Source organism: Augochlora pura, chromosome 3, assembly GCF_028453695.1.
Source record: "Augochlora pura isolate Apur16 chromosome 3, APUR_v2.2.1, whole genome shotgun sequence".
Taxonomy (NCBI): domain Eukaryota; kingdom Metazoa; phylum Arthropoda; class Insecta; order Hymenoptera; family Halictidae; genus Augochlora; species Augochlora pura.
The window spans coordinates 15,403,097-15,416,062 of record NC_135774.1 but is presented as its reverse complement, the minus strand read 5'-3'; the positions used below and the strand labels follow the sequence as shown (position 1 = coordinate 15,416,062).

At 53.9% G+C, this 12,966-nt stretch overlaps 1 protein-coding gene across 1 annotated transcript; it reads left to right on the top strand.

Moving 5' to 3' along the window:
• The first annotated feature begins 141 nt into the window (after positions 1 to 141).
• Positions 142 to 10,538, top strand: LOC144467656 (uncharacterized). The gene is made up of 12 exons (XM_078176546.1): positions 142 to 707; positions 1,056 to 1,189; positions 1,282 to 1,528; positions 1,607 to 1,717; positions 2,467 to 2,696; positions 2,811 to 3,017; positions 4,013 to 4,253; positions 5,200 to 5,474; positions 5,550 to 5,871; positions 5,933 to 6,403; positions 8,395 to 8,516; positions 10,452 to 10,538. Exons 1-12 carry the CDS (start codon positions 572 to 574, stop codon positions 10,536 to 10,538), a joined length of 2,583 nt encoding a protein of 860 aa, XP_078032672.1. The 5' UTR covers positions 142 to 571.
• Positions 10,539 to 12,966: the final 2,428 nt, after the last annotated feature.

Genomic DNA, 12,966 nt, shown 5'->3' with positions numbered 1-12,966 from the left:
GAGACCCGGCGCGCTTCGTTCGTCCCGCGAGATCCAGAATCCATAGTTGACCCGGCTACAAGTTCCACCCCCTGTTAATTGCTCGTTAGATCGTGCAGTAAATCCATCGAAACGTTTCGTCGCAAAAAGAGAAGATCGCGCGAGGAAAAAGGGCCAGAAACGCAACGATCGTCGGAGTGCAGCAACGGCGAGCCTGACGGAAACGTATGCACGGAATTCGTTGAGAAAGCGGGGAATGTGCATTCCCAAGGCATGTCTGGGACCGTTCAGAACCAGTTCCGGTTGTTCGAGGACAGAGCCGAGAGCGAAGCTGCGTGATTTAACGAACGTTTCATATTAAGCCTCGGAAAATCGATTCTCGGTTTATCGCGTGTCCCACGATCCTAGTTGGTCCAGCGAAATCAGATTCTACGGGCGCGTTCATGCTCGAACGGACAACGGCTGTTCCGAACGGTTTCTGCGTCTCTGGTTTTAGCCGACTAGCATTGATTTCGCCGGAGTATATGCGCGCCCTGTTGCGGCCGCCAGCGGTTCGTTTATCCGCGCGTGATCCTTGCTTTCCCGGAGGAGGATGGGCTGCTCACCTAGCGGACCTTCGTGCGCGAAGGGCGGCACACGATTAATGGCCACGAAGCTCGCTTTCACCAAGGGTCAGCTGCATAACCTGAACGCATATTTCCGCGGACTGGTCGAGGAGCCTCAAAACGGTGAATGTTTAACGAGTTTCTCCATAAATCTTGGTCATCGATTCAACACGAGCCGCGGCGAGATTGCGTCGGGGAACAACGCGGCCGGTCGCATATCGAATTCGGGGACCAATACGGCCGCAATGCTGTGGGCTATTTGCTCTTCGGAATCAGTGTAGAACATGTTTCGCGGACGCATTTATAATAATGTCACGGAAAATAATGCTTCCGTTTTCCAGCAAGCGAATTTCCAAACATTGAACGGCGGGCAATCGCATGTAATCGTTGCGAAAATCGCTCGATTGTGGGACAGGCTTGCTCGCGGGTCTTTTCATTTTTGCTGATGGCAGAACGTCGGCCGTGTTACAGATTCCTCGAGCGCTGCCGCGATCGAAGCTATCGTCGAGAGATTGGTTCAACGTTTGATGCTGGCCGCTGGAAATCTTGACCGGAGATTCTCGTCCGCGTTACTCGTTTCGCTGAACGAGCCTCGGAGGATGAAGGTAACGCCGGAGCCACCGTAAAACCCGTGACCGCACCGGTCGCGAACTTCCGAAACGAGACGCAAAGAGGCCCAATCTTTTTCTCTGTGCAGCGGCTCAAGTTCGAATACCTGCTGCGAATAGACGCGCTGTCTACGCCGACCGCGATCTCCGGGCTAGAAATCTCTGGGGTCAGCGTCGAAGAGGATGCGGCGGCCAGTCTGCCAGGCTTCATTCGGTTGAAGATCCTCGGGCCAGGAGCAAAGCCCTGGCAAGAGTTCACGGATGCTGCCGGGAGATTGAGGAGGGATCTCGTGAAGGCGAAATTAGCAAATTTGTTGGCCGCCGCTATCAAGCGAGGTACTTTGCTCGCGACGATCCGCCCGGCAGATTCTGCCCGAGGTTCCCTGGGATTCACGCGGTTCTTTATTTTTTTAGACAACGTCGATTCGGCGAAGAGTTGCGGATCACCGGGACGAGTGGTGGACGCCGAGGTGCTCGACAAAATACTGAAGCAGCCGAACCGCTGTCGGATATTTTACGGGCCAGGTAACGTGTTCCTGAATTATCGGGAAACTTAAACGCCGCCGTTAATTAACGACGATAAAAGGCGCACGATAAATTCCTACCGCGGATAACGCTGAAGCCTCGAAGCGCCTTCTCCCATCTTGAGATATTACCGCACGTTTATCTTTGCGGGCAACAAAAGCAGCCCGCTACCGGCGAATCGTAAACAAGAACGAAATGCCTGCCGCCTCGTTATCACTCAGCCCGATTCCTCATTTCGTGGGAACCCTTCCGCTCCCCCTTATCAATGTCGTGCTATCGTCCGGCGCCCCGCGAGCTTCTCGCATGTCACCGAACTTTCTTCTTCGAGACTTCTCCCTCGCGGTCCTCCTCTCCTATTCTCGTCCTGCCCGTTCCCATCCCTCTCGCTCGTCCTCGTCTCTTGTCCCTTCCCCTCTGTTTCTAACCGAAATAACCGATGCGCGAGCCGGCTCCCGGTAATTCGATACACACCGAGTGTTCTATAAATCAGAACAGGACGCCCGGGCGAAGTTGCTTTAATAACTACCACAGAGGATTTTGTGTAACGAGCACCACGAAATATGCCCAGTTTCTGTGTAACTGGATTAAAGAACGCCTCGTAAATCAACCAGAGCACCGTCTCGCGAAATAACGGCCGCGGCTAACGACGCGATTTTTAACAATCCACGCCTACGGTCCGGGGTGTACGGCCAGCTGCTCGAGAAGTCGATGAAGGCGGATTTGCAAATCGCTCGTGGAACTGTTCGCAGCCGTTCCCGACGGACCGGTGCCGGAGCCGAGGGATCATCGAGTGGCGCTGATAGAGGACTCCGGAGGGATACTGTTGAGGATCGCGTTGGACGAGTGCAAGTCTCGCGAGGTGGAGGTCCGGTTGCTAATCGGCGTCGGTCTGTCCTCTTGGCCCAGTTCGGCCGACTATCCCCGTAGAGTGCCTCTATATCACTGCGACGCTCTTCTTCATTACACCGCCGCGCAAAGCGTAAGTCCAGCACGGTTCAGCGTCTGAAGATCCGTGCTCTCGGTTTGTTCCTTAGACCCTCAGATCCGCGGATCCGTATTATCTCATGTCCTCGTTTTCTCGTCGTCGTTCCAGGGCATGTACGCCGTGGCCGTTGGACCGTACCCTGGTGCACGCTGCGAAGACCGTGCAACTCTCTGGGGAATACGTGTTCCAGCGGCGGAGAAAATTATGAGTCAACACTACGCCGCCGACAGTGTACCAGGCTTGACGGAGTCGGTGCTCATAGAAATCTTGCACCAGCTGCGCGAGGGACTCCCTTTCAATCCTACAAAGTCGAAGGTGGGATCAACGGCTGTCCGAGATACGTTAAATAATCCCGCGGCTTCCGCCGCCCACGTCTTCGACACTTTTTCCATCTCCTCGGAAAGTTTCCACCGCGTTCCGCTTCCGACGCGACAAATGCACTTCCTCCCGATGGATTTTATTTGGTCGATGCAGTCCGCCGTATCATTTATTTCCCTTTCTCGAGCGCGGAGCTGCTTCCTGGCCCCCCCTGGGTCACTCTCTTTGACGTCTGCATCCACGGGAATATTCGACGTGACCATAATTCAACGCTTGTATGATACAACCCAACGGGGTCGCGACGTTTTAAAGGCGTCCATTTTCCGTTCATCCGAGATCCGAGCGTACCACGATTCGAAATTGACGTTCGTTGGGGTTGCTTTATTTTGTTAAAACGTATTTCAGTGCGGGACGCTTTTGAGACGTCTTAGAAACTTTCCGAAACAGATGTGTAAAATAAGAAGTCTTGAAAACGTCTGAAATAAGATGTCTCGAAGATGTCTCGATACAGACATCTCGAAGACGTCTCTCTGCTGTTTAGTAATTGTACCCTGTGCAGGGCGCCTCTTCGGCCTATTTCTCGAAACACGGCCTTTCCCTCGTTTTCCTCGCGCCTTGCTTCGATCCCCTGATGATCCCGGTGTCTCGACGTCGGCGCTGAAACCTCATTCTCTCCGAGCCTCGGCTATTTAATAAAAACGCAGCCGCTGGATGCGACTCGGTAATAATTTATCCGGGCCGGCCTTGGTAACCGAACACGTAGCTCCGGTGAATACGTAATGAGAAAAGTTGAATCGATTTGAAAAATTTCCATCTCGCCGCGGCCGTGGCCACCCTCTATCCGGCTTCCGGTTTCGTTGGGCTAGCACCCTCCGTGCCGGCGAAACGAGACTTTTCCCCGTTGCTGGGCGAACGCAATTGGAACGACCGTTCTATTATTTCAAATTAATTCGGCGGTTCGGCGGGAATATTGATTCTCTGTTTTTCAACAGGCCAGGAAGGGAGACCGTGGCTCCCAGGACCGGCTGAGAGTGGTCTCCAGACAGATCCTGAGGACGATGCATCGGTGGTCGCTGGAACGGGCCGGGCCGGATCCGCTGACTAGTTGGGCTCCCGACACCCTCGCGCGACACGTTCTCTTGGTGCTGGACGAGATAGTCACCGCTTTGAAATGCCAGAACCTGAGGTGTTATTTTCTACCGCGGTGCAACGCGATGCTACAATGCGCGAGAGGTAATTCGGTTTGCGGCGCGGAACAGAGAGATCGGGAACGGTGGCGCGTGGTCTTTTGTTTCAGCCGCGTGACTCATCCTCCTTTTTGTCGTTATTTTTTACCCATAGGACAATCGATATCACGGTGACATGCACACAGCGACGCGTATGCGTCGACGGCCCGCGGGATCGTCTCGTTTCCATGGAAATCCTTAATTGGTGACGATAACGACGCGTACCATTATCGCGAACGTATCGGCAATTTGTGCGCGTCCATAAGCCGGTACGCGATACGCCTCGATAGATATCTCATCAGCATTTTTCAATCTGCCGTTCTACGTTCCTTCGCGCGACCCGCGGACACACCCTCCCGCCGTACCTATCGCAATTTAATTTCTTCGCGGACGACTGTCCGCGAAAAGCAACTCGGCCGTTTTTACCGTACAGAACTCGAAGCAACGAAGATGATGGAATTGCGACTATGTCGACCGCTTTGCGATACAAATGAAACGCGAAATGTACATAGGAGATCGCGTGTTCCGATAGACTCGTCCAAATTGAGAAACAGATTGTAGTAGCCAATTGTAACAGATACATGGGCGAGGTATGTAGATCGAGCGGATCAATATTTCCACTGCGCTACACGGAAATCGAACAAGCGACGGTGAGAAGCATTTTTTAATGTTTCGAAATGTGTATAGCAAACGCATTGTTCCTTCCTCGAATATTGCAGATTCGAATTTATTTGGGTCTTTTTAATATTATTTTTAATTTTAATATTATTAAATTTGTATTTAAAGTTAAAATGTTTCCGACTCCAAAAGGTGAAAGGATAAGAGTTGCTTCACCTTTCTTAGTACTTTCAAGAATTCCTCACAAACAGTCCCGTCTACGATGGGTTGACAGCGTCGTCATTCGATCCCCGGAATTCGTTCCTTGTATCTGACCGAGTGCTCCTACTTCACAGGTGGTATAGTGCATCACGAGGACTCCTACGCGTCCGATTGTCGATTGTTGGAGACGTACCTGGAGACGCTACACCATCGTTCTCTATCTCCAGGTCAAGACGTGCCGAGACCTCTGGAGGCTATGGAAACGGAGTTGATCGCCAGGTGGCGAGACATCGTGTTTTCCTTGCCGAGGGGCACGGCGGACGCGGACTACGGTTACAGTCCCAGACAATTAGAATATCTCGGCTTGATACTGGAGCAAGTGCTGCAGGCGAGATACTTCACCGCGCAGGTAGCGTACCGTCAGACTGCACGGTACAGGCAGCTCGAGCTCGAACGGACGAGTATCTTCTGCTTCTGACCGCAGGACTACTCGGATAACTCTTCGTACCTGAACTTCCACGAGTGCGGCTTTCACGCGAGCGAGCAAGTGGAGAGCCTCGTGTTCCTGGTGAAGCTGGTGCTCACGCAGGCCAAGGATCAGATTCGCGCGATAACCAATCGACGAGCGAGGCGGCGAGTACGCCCCGGAGACGCGAAGAAGGGGAAGCACTGCAACACGAGCAGCCAGTTCGATCGATCCGTTGGTCTCTTGATCGACGAGGTTAGAGCCGACAGAGAGACCGCCAACGCGAGCCTCGACTCTCCCCTGGTGATGGCGAAGATGCTGCTGCAGTGGCTGTACTTCGGTGAGCTTAAACGTAATTAACGTTCGAACTACCGAGCACTGGTTAATTATTATTGTTCCAGCCATGGACTACGACCCGAAGTACTTGGAGCCGGTGCTGCGGCCGTATCTGAGCACCCTGTTCTACAGCCTCCACGAGAACTGCTGGTACGCGTCGAGCTGGAAAAGCAAGCAGGAGACTTACAAATCCGAGATGGGCTCCTTGTCCGCGTTCTGCGAGTCCGTTATGTCTCGGGAAACGACCCCGGCACTGGGGATCGTGGAATTCTTGTCGGAGGGGTGGCGCTGGGCGGAGAGCATGACAAAGATGATCGAACGTTCCGGGAACTCTTTGAGGCTGATCCTGCTCGCCGGGGACAAGGAGCTGAGGTACAACCTGACGTTCGCCGAGAACAAGGGGCCGAGCGCGTTCTCCACGTGGAGCAAGGCGAGGAGCGTGAACACGATCGCCAGGAGAAAAAGGACGAGCTTCCAAGCCAGCGAGATTCTCGACTCTCTGTCGGAGCGCCGGGTCGCCTGCTGCGAGAGCAAGGGTGAGGAGGAAGAATGCGATGCTTCTCGATCGAGTAGGTTCGGCTGGTCCGAGCGGATCGATACCGGATAGGAGGGTAGCGTGAGAAACGAGGTGGTAGACCAACACGCGAGTAATTACAGCGGGCGCGAGAGCTCCGCTAAATCAGGTATTAAGATATAAACTTGAGCAAAGACTCCGGAGGAGCTTCCGGTGGCTCTCGGTCCCGTTGTGCTCGCCGGAAACTTGTCGCGACGTAATAAGGCGCTCCGGGCGGCTGCGGGTTCTGCTTCGGGTTTCGGGTTCGAGTTTGGAGAATTAATTAGATCAGCCGGTACCACGGGAACTCCGGCGGAAAAAAAAGCTACCAGTTTCCCGGCAGTTCGCCGAAAACACACCGGAGTTTCCCCGCGACTAATAACACCGGGAGAAATCAATTATTTCCGGAGCTGTGCGGAACGAGCACGCGTGCCGGGCTTTCCAGGCCTGCGGGACTCGACGGGAAAAAAAAACAGTTCCTCCCCCGTGAGATTTTCCCGATACATTGTACGGCTCTCCTGTTTCACCGTCCCGAAAAAAAAGGTTAATTACCTCGCGGATCGACGCGCGTAGCTTCCTGCTCGTAAAATCGCCGAGCAGGAGGATCAATCTCCGGGCACGAAGATGAGGCGTGGGCGAAGCAGGAGGCTTCTCCACTCCTGCGCGTTTTCCTTGAAGCGGGGTTCGCCGTTCGATAAAGATTTACGGGACTGTATCACGGGAGCATCGTCTCTCGCTTCTGGAGCTTTTGGCTCGCGACTTTCAGCCCCCGAGACCCGACGCTATCTCCGGCTCAGACCCGTCCGCGTTATCGGCTGAGGGCTGGCCTACGGCTGGCCAGCCGGCAGCCATCGAGCGAAAATCCTACCCCAGGAATAGTCCTATTGTTGCGGTATCGGTTATACGTGCCGTGCAACGACTGACCGGCGTCGTTTTATTACTTCGAAAATATCGTAAACCGGGATTCCCGGCGGTCCCAGCCCCCGCGTCCGCTAACTCCCGATGGGGCATCGTTCGATCGAACGACACCTTTTAACCCTTTCGCTCCTGGCTACTTTCGAAAATGAACAAGCGAACCACCTCCGATTTTAATTCGAACAGTGGTCCATGCCGAGCCGGCCGATACAATCGGTTTCTCATCCTTTGTTTTACAATTTGTTTCAATTACCGAAATTATAATTAGTAGTATTTACTGACTAATGGGCTGGGCGCCCTTTGTGTACGTAATAGTTTATGCACAGGAGCAGGCCATTATACGCATGTTGTGATCGCGCTGGTGATAATATTATGCAATCGACGTCCAGAGGTCAAGAGGTCAAAGGTTAAAGGCCAAACGAACTGTGATATCAGGAAACGGATAATCGAGTAACAATATTTATACTCTCTAATTCTTGGTAATATCGCGTACAGAAACAAGGAACTTGCATAAAGATCCTCTGTCTGGTAAACGATCCTGCGATCCGAAGCATTTTCGAGATAAGTTGAGCGTATGCATTTGCACGGCTAATGATACGAACGGGTTAATTTAATGCACATGATCGCCGGCAGCATTTCTCAAGGATCTCACGGGACGCGGAGAGACGAGTGGGTTAAGATTTCAGGGCGCACTCCGGCTCGGAACCCTCGGCGAACCGCGATTGCACATAGAATAACGGGTGGTCGCATTAAAGATTGAGGCTGCGGCGTCCGTGGAGGACGGCTAAGCGCGCTTGGGAGGGATGAAGATTTACGCGGGTGTCGGCGGGAGGACATCATAGGTAACGGGGACCGTAAAACTCGAGCTGGGAACGCCTCGGGCGATAGATCAACCGTGGAAGCTGCTCCAAAAGAGCGGTTCGGGCGGCGCGTTTTAAATCAACGTCGTGCCGTCGCGGTGACGCAGGCAAATTTCAGCCCGGTATCCGGACGCCGGGTCCCGAGGGACGTTTACGCGAGTCGCGGTGGCAAAATCAATAATCTTGTTAGGTGTTGCAGGCCACGCGGAGCTGAGGGACGCCAGCCCTTTGACGTACGTCGTGTCAATGAGCAGGCAGCGGGCTCGGCACCGTGGGCCGGGCGACTTGGTCCTGGCCATGGTCTCCCTGGGCAAGTTCAGGGTAAGTTCTCGCTACGCCTTCTTCTTCGGCCGGCCGACGCAAGTTTCCGTTTCCACTTCGCACGCTATTCTACTTAACGCGCCGCAGCCACTTCCGGCTCTCGGGTTCGTTTCGCTCCTGTTTTCCGCCCGCCGCCCGTAATTAATTCAAATCTCGGCAGACAGTTAAAGTCATTTAGGGTGATCAAATATCCTCGACGATGTTCTCGGTAGACCGCACCGCCGCCGACCGCGCGATGAAAAATTGTATCGCCGGGGAATCTTCCGGGAATCCGATGGAATATTCCTCGCGTTGCAGCGAAACGGATTTTTCCGAGGAGCGAATTTTCCCGGGGCTGGCGGGGAGGGGGTAGGCGGTGGGCAGGAGATTAAGCGAACTAAAGAAGCAAAGGTAGACGGTGTTCGTTAACTCTCACCGAGCGCACCCCTTTACCATGGAAATCGATTCGTTTAGCATGCTACCTGTGGTTCATCGCGCCTGCCGGCTTAACGATATCAGTGCCGAACGGCGACCGACGCCGAATAAACACGGGTCCGACGCCGGCGGATTCGCCGGCGTCGAGCCCGGACGCGAGTCTCTCTCCGTCGCAGTTTCGATCATCTTGGCCGGTATATCATTGCGGGACGGGCAGGGTTCGATGGTCGATTATTTGTCGGAGCAATTTCCGCGGTGAAACTCGCATTCCCGGACGTTCGCGTCCCGCTGTTTGCTCGTCGGAGTTTCGGCTCCGCTTTCATTCCGTGCTACAGACGCGAGGGAGGGGGGGGGGGGGGCAGCGGCTTAATTACACACAGTTCGCGGCAGTTTCATTAGATTAGACGAGCACAGATTTCCGACGCGGCCGCGCGGATGCGAGGCGCGGAACGCGCGCGTTGCGGACGCGATTCGAGCAGGCAATTCCGGGACAGTAATTTTGCAGGGTCGTCCCGCCGGGAAGGGAAGGCGTCGTCGTCGGAACGACGTCGAAGCCGTGGCGTCGCGACGCTCGTCGGTTCGAGCGACAATAATATCGATGCGACCGGCTACGAAGGCAACCGCCGCGCGCGCTGGAGTTTCCGCGGCTCCCGACGATCCGCTTCTCTTCCCCCTAACGCGCCTGCTATTATCCGGCCGCTTGTATAATCGGCCGCCAGCCGATTTAATAGCCGCTCTGATAACCGCCTCATGGCCACTTCCAACCCTTGCACGGTCTTTACCAATTTTCTCAGAAACCCCTCCACCCCGTGATCGTCCCTTCGACGGCCCCATCGTCGGACGAACTCGCTCCGAAACTCTCGAAGACCCGCGAGTACCCGCAGAGTGAATGCTCTTTAATTACCAGATGCATACACTTCGAATTTCCTGCTGCGATCGGCGAATATTAGCGGCAATCTCGTTGCCTCTTTCCCCGTTTCTTCCGTCGGTATTCATTAAAAAGCTGACGTCGTCTCCAAATTGAAATCTGTTCTACTAATTAACATCTGCTCTACAATTCGTCGAATCGTTTTCTATTTAGAACCAACCGTTCTATAAAATCAATGAATTCCATCGCATTTTAAATGCAGGTTATTCAATTCCGTGGAAACTTCTTTAAATAAATCAGACCTAATCGCGTTAATTTTCTGCACGTCGCGCGGCGGTCCCGATTCATGTAAACGTGGTCGGAATCCTTAAAAACGAACCTCCTCGTCGGATACGATCTTAAGTCTGTACCTCCTTTCGGAAAATAAAGGAACCCGTTTATTGAGAAATTTAATATTTAAAATTGCTAACCGTCCAACAAAATAAGGCACGAAGCGCATAGTTGCGAGAGATATAGAGAACCTCTTTGTGGGAACTTCCAGTTTATAATTCTATCTCGCAGTATTCGCGAACACTTCCGCGATGTATTTTGCGTGAGTGGTCTCCAACGCGTTTCATTCGAATATTATGAATGATAGTCGGGGAATGTTTCAGAGAAAAGTTGCGAGAGTCTCGCCGAGAGGTGGATCGCTATTATACAAGAATGCCGGGGAAAAAAAGGAAACAGCCGACCAGGTTTAAAGAACTCTTGAAGATCTCGCGAAACCGGGGGGGAAAAGGGTTGATAGAACGATACGGCTACGCGCGAGCGCGCTGTCGTTTGTACGAACTCTGTCGGCGGCAATTTGTCCTAATATCTGAGAGTATATTTAGCCAGGGCGGGAGGGTTACGAAAAATGGTTATATTGGCTGAAAATCGAAGGACAAGTGGGAGAAATTGGAAATCGTTGCGAGCGTCGCTGTATTTATTCCGCCACTTCGAGCATTTGCGTTTCCGCGAGCGATAGGACGACAGGGGGGGAGGGAGAGTGAGAGTGAAAGAGAGAGAGAGAGAGAGAGAGAGAGTCGGAATCGAAGTTGAATCTCGGCCGGGACGGGCGGTGGAACAACGGGAAAAATTCAACGAACCGTCGTCGTCGCGGAGAGCCGTTTGCCTGGCTTTGGCGTGTGCACGGCTCGTATGCGGGCCGGTCGCCCGCGCGCGCGTGCATGTGTATGACGAAGGAACGTTTATCTCCCTCCAGGAGACTTCTTCCTTGACAACGCGAATTAAACGTCGCTCGCACGTCTCCGCCGTGAAAACCGGCTCCGCTCTCTGTCCCTGTATCGCGGTTTCTCTCCCCCCCTCGTCGCATAAATCTCCGACGAATATAAATCGACTTTTAATCGGCTCGCAAATGAGCGTTAATGCGACGAACACGCGGGACCGTTGTTCCCGATGAATCTCTCTCTCACTCTCTCTATTTCTCGCGAGAGAGCGTTTGATCGCGGGGATCGGTCGCCGGCCGGTTCCACCATCTACCCGAGATCCTGTTATTTTCGTCGACAAAGAGAAACCGAGCCGGTGAAAGGCGTCTATTCAAATTACGCCCGATAGAACTGCGCGCCGGCTAATTAATGCAACAGGCGGCATAGAACTTTCTAGAAACCGTCCGATGACGCGCCGATCTAGATATACACAAGCCGGGGGACGAGAGGCGAGCTGTTTTGAAAGCGCGCCCGGCAACCGTTCGCCCCCTCTCGCTTTCGGGCGTGTCTTCCGGTTTTCATGAGTTTTCGAGCGGCAGAATTGAAATCCGGTTTAATGTTTCGGGAAAGCCGGCTGCGGGGAACTGCGAAGTGAAACCTCGGTTTATGGTAGGGATCATAAAATCGGGTTGCCGGGCTGCTTCAAAGTATCGCGTCGTTGTAACAACCGACAAGAAGGCTGTTGCCCGCGCCAGCAGCGATGGGAACGATGCCCTCGCAAACGACTGCCATACTTTGCGAGGATGCTGCGCGCTCGAGTCTCTCTCTCTCTCCCTCTCTCTCTCTCCGTTCTCGCGCGGCTTCGATCACCTCTACGCTGCTTCTGAAACCGACGGCCATTCGGCGCTCCTCCCCCGCTGATGGAGTTTCTGAGAACCGGTATCGTTCCTCCATTCCCGAACGACAGTCTTCGAACAGTCGTCGAATAGACGTCGCCCATAGTCGTTGAATAGTCGCCGAATAGTCGTCGGATGGAACTGTACCGCCTTATCGACTCGAGACTCCCGGAACGCTTTGATCGCGATCCCGGTAGGAAGACTGTTGCACATTTATTTCATCGATTCAATGAATTCCATTAGCCGTGCGGGCCGGCCGGTGGCACGAATTCCATCGGGTCGGTCGATTTTGCGCGAAGAAAAACGAGAGAGCGAAATACCTCGGCGAAAGAGGCCAGCCGAGGGGACCGGGTTTTAGATGAGACCGGTGTGTTCGAGGGAGGTTGGCTCCGTCACGCATCGATCCATCAATCGGCCGATTTAATACGGGTTCGACAGTCTAATTTTCTTGGAGGTGCCCCGTGGAGGATCCCCGGCTACCCGGTCCGTCGATTAACCCGCCGGATAATTAGACGGAAGCCGCTCCGTCCGTGCCCGGGGACGGACCGACGAAAGTCATGCAAACGATGGGACACGATCCTGCACTTACGAGGACCTAGAACTTTTTTACGACCCGTTAGGAATATCGCGCTCCGTCCACTCGAATTTCCGGCGGAGGCCCCCGCCGTCCTTACGGCATCTCGCGGAGAGATCCGCGCCGGGATCGCAGGGATTTCCCCGTTGGTTTGCGAGTCTCCGGAGGATCTTAAACGTATCAGCGTGTTCGAGGGTTGGATCCGGTTCAACCGTAATGGGTGTCAGCGAGTTCTCGGCGAGTCCCGAGAACCTTAAACCGATCCCCGGGCGCGCGGTGACGACGGCGTTCGTCGCCTAGCAATGATCAACGGAGCGAGCTTTTCGATACTCTGTTCCCTTCGATGTTCGTCAAACAAGCGCGACCACGCACGACCTCCTTTCTGCGAGACGTAGGCGAATTCAATATTTGAACCGGTGTTACACCGATAAAACATTCCAACAATTCGGCGAGTGCTTCCGCCTCAGATGCGGCCAGATCTACGGCCCGCACGGCGAACGGACTTCCGGCG

Excerpts from the sequence above, each read along its gene's own strand:
- LOC144467656 (XM_078176546.1), top strand. The coding sequence starts at position 572 with ATGGGCTGCTCACCTAGCGGACCTTCGTGCGCGAAGGGCGGCACACGA. Across the intron at positions 2,697-2,810 it reads ATTACACCGCCGCGCAAAGC|GGCATGTACGCCGTGGCCGT; the intron begins GTAAGTCCAGCA and ends TCGTCGTTCCAG. Across the intron at positions 3,018-4,012 it reads TCAATCCTACAAAGTCGAAG|GCCAGGAAGGGAGACCGTGG; the intron begins GTGGGATCAACG and ends GTTTTTCAACAG.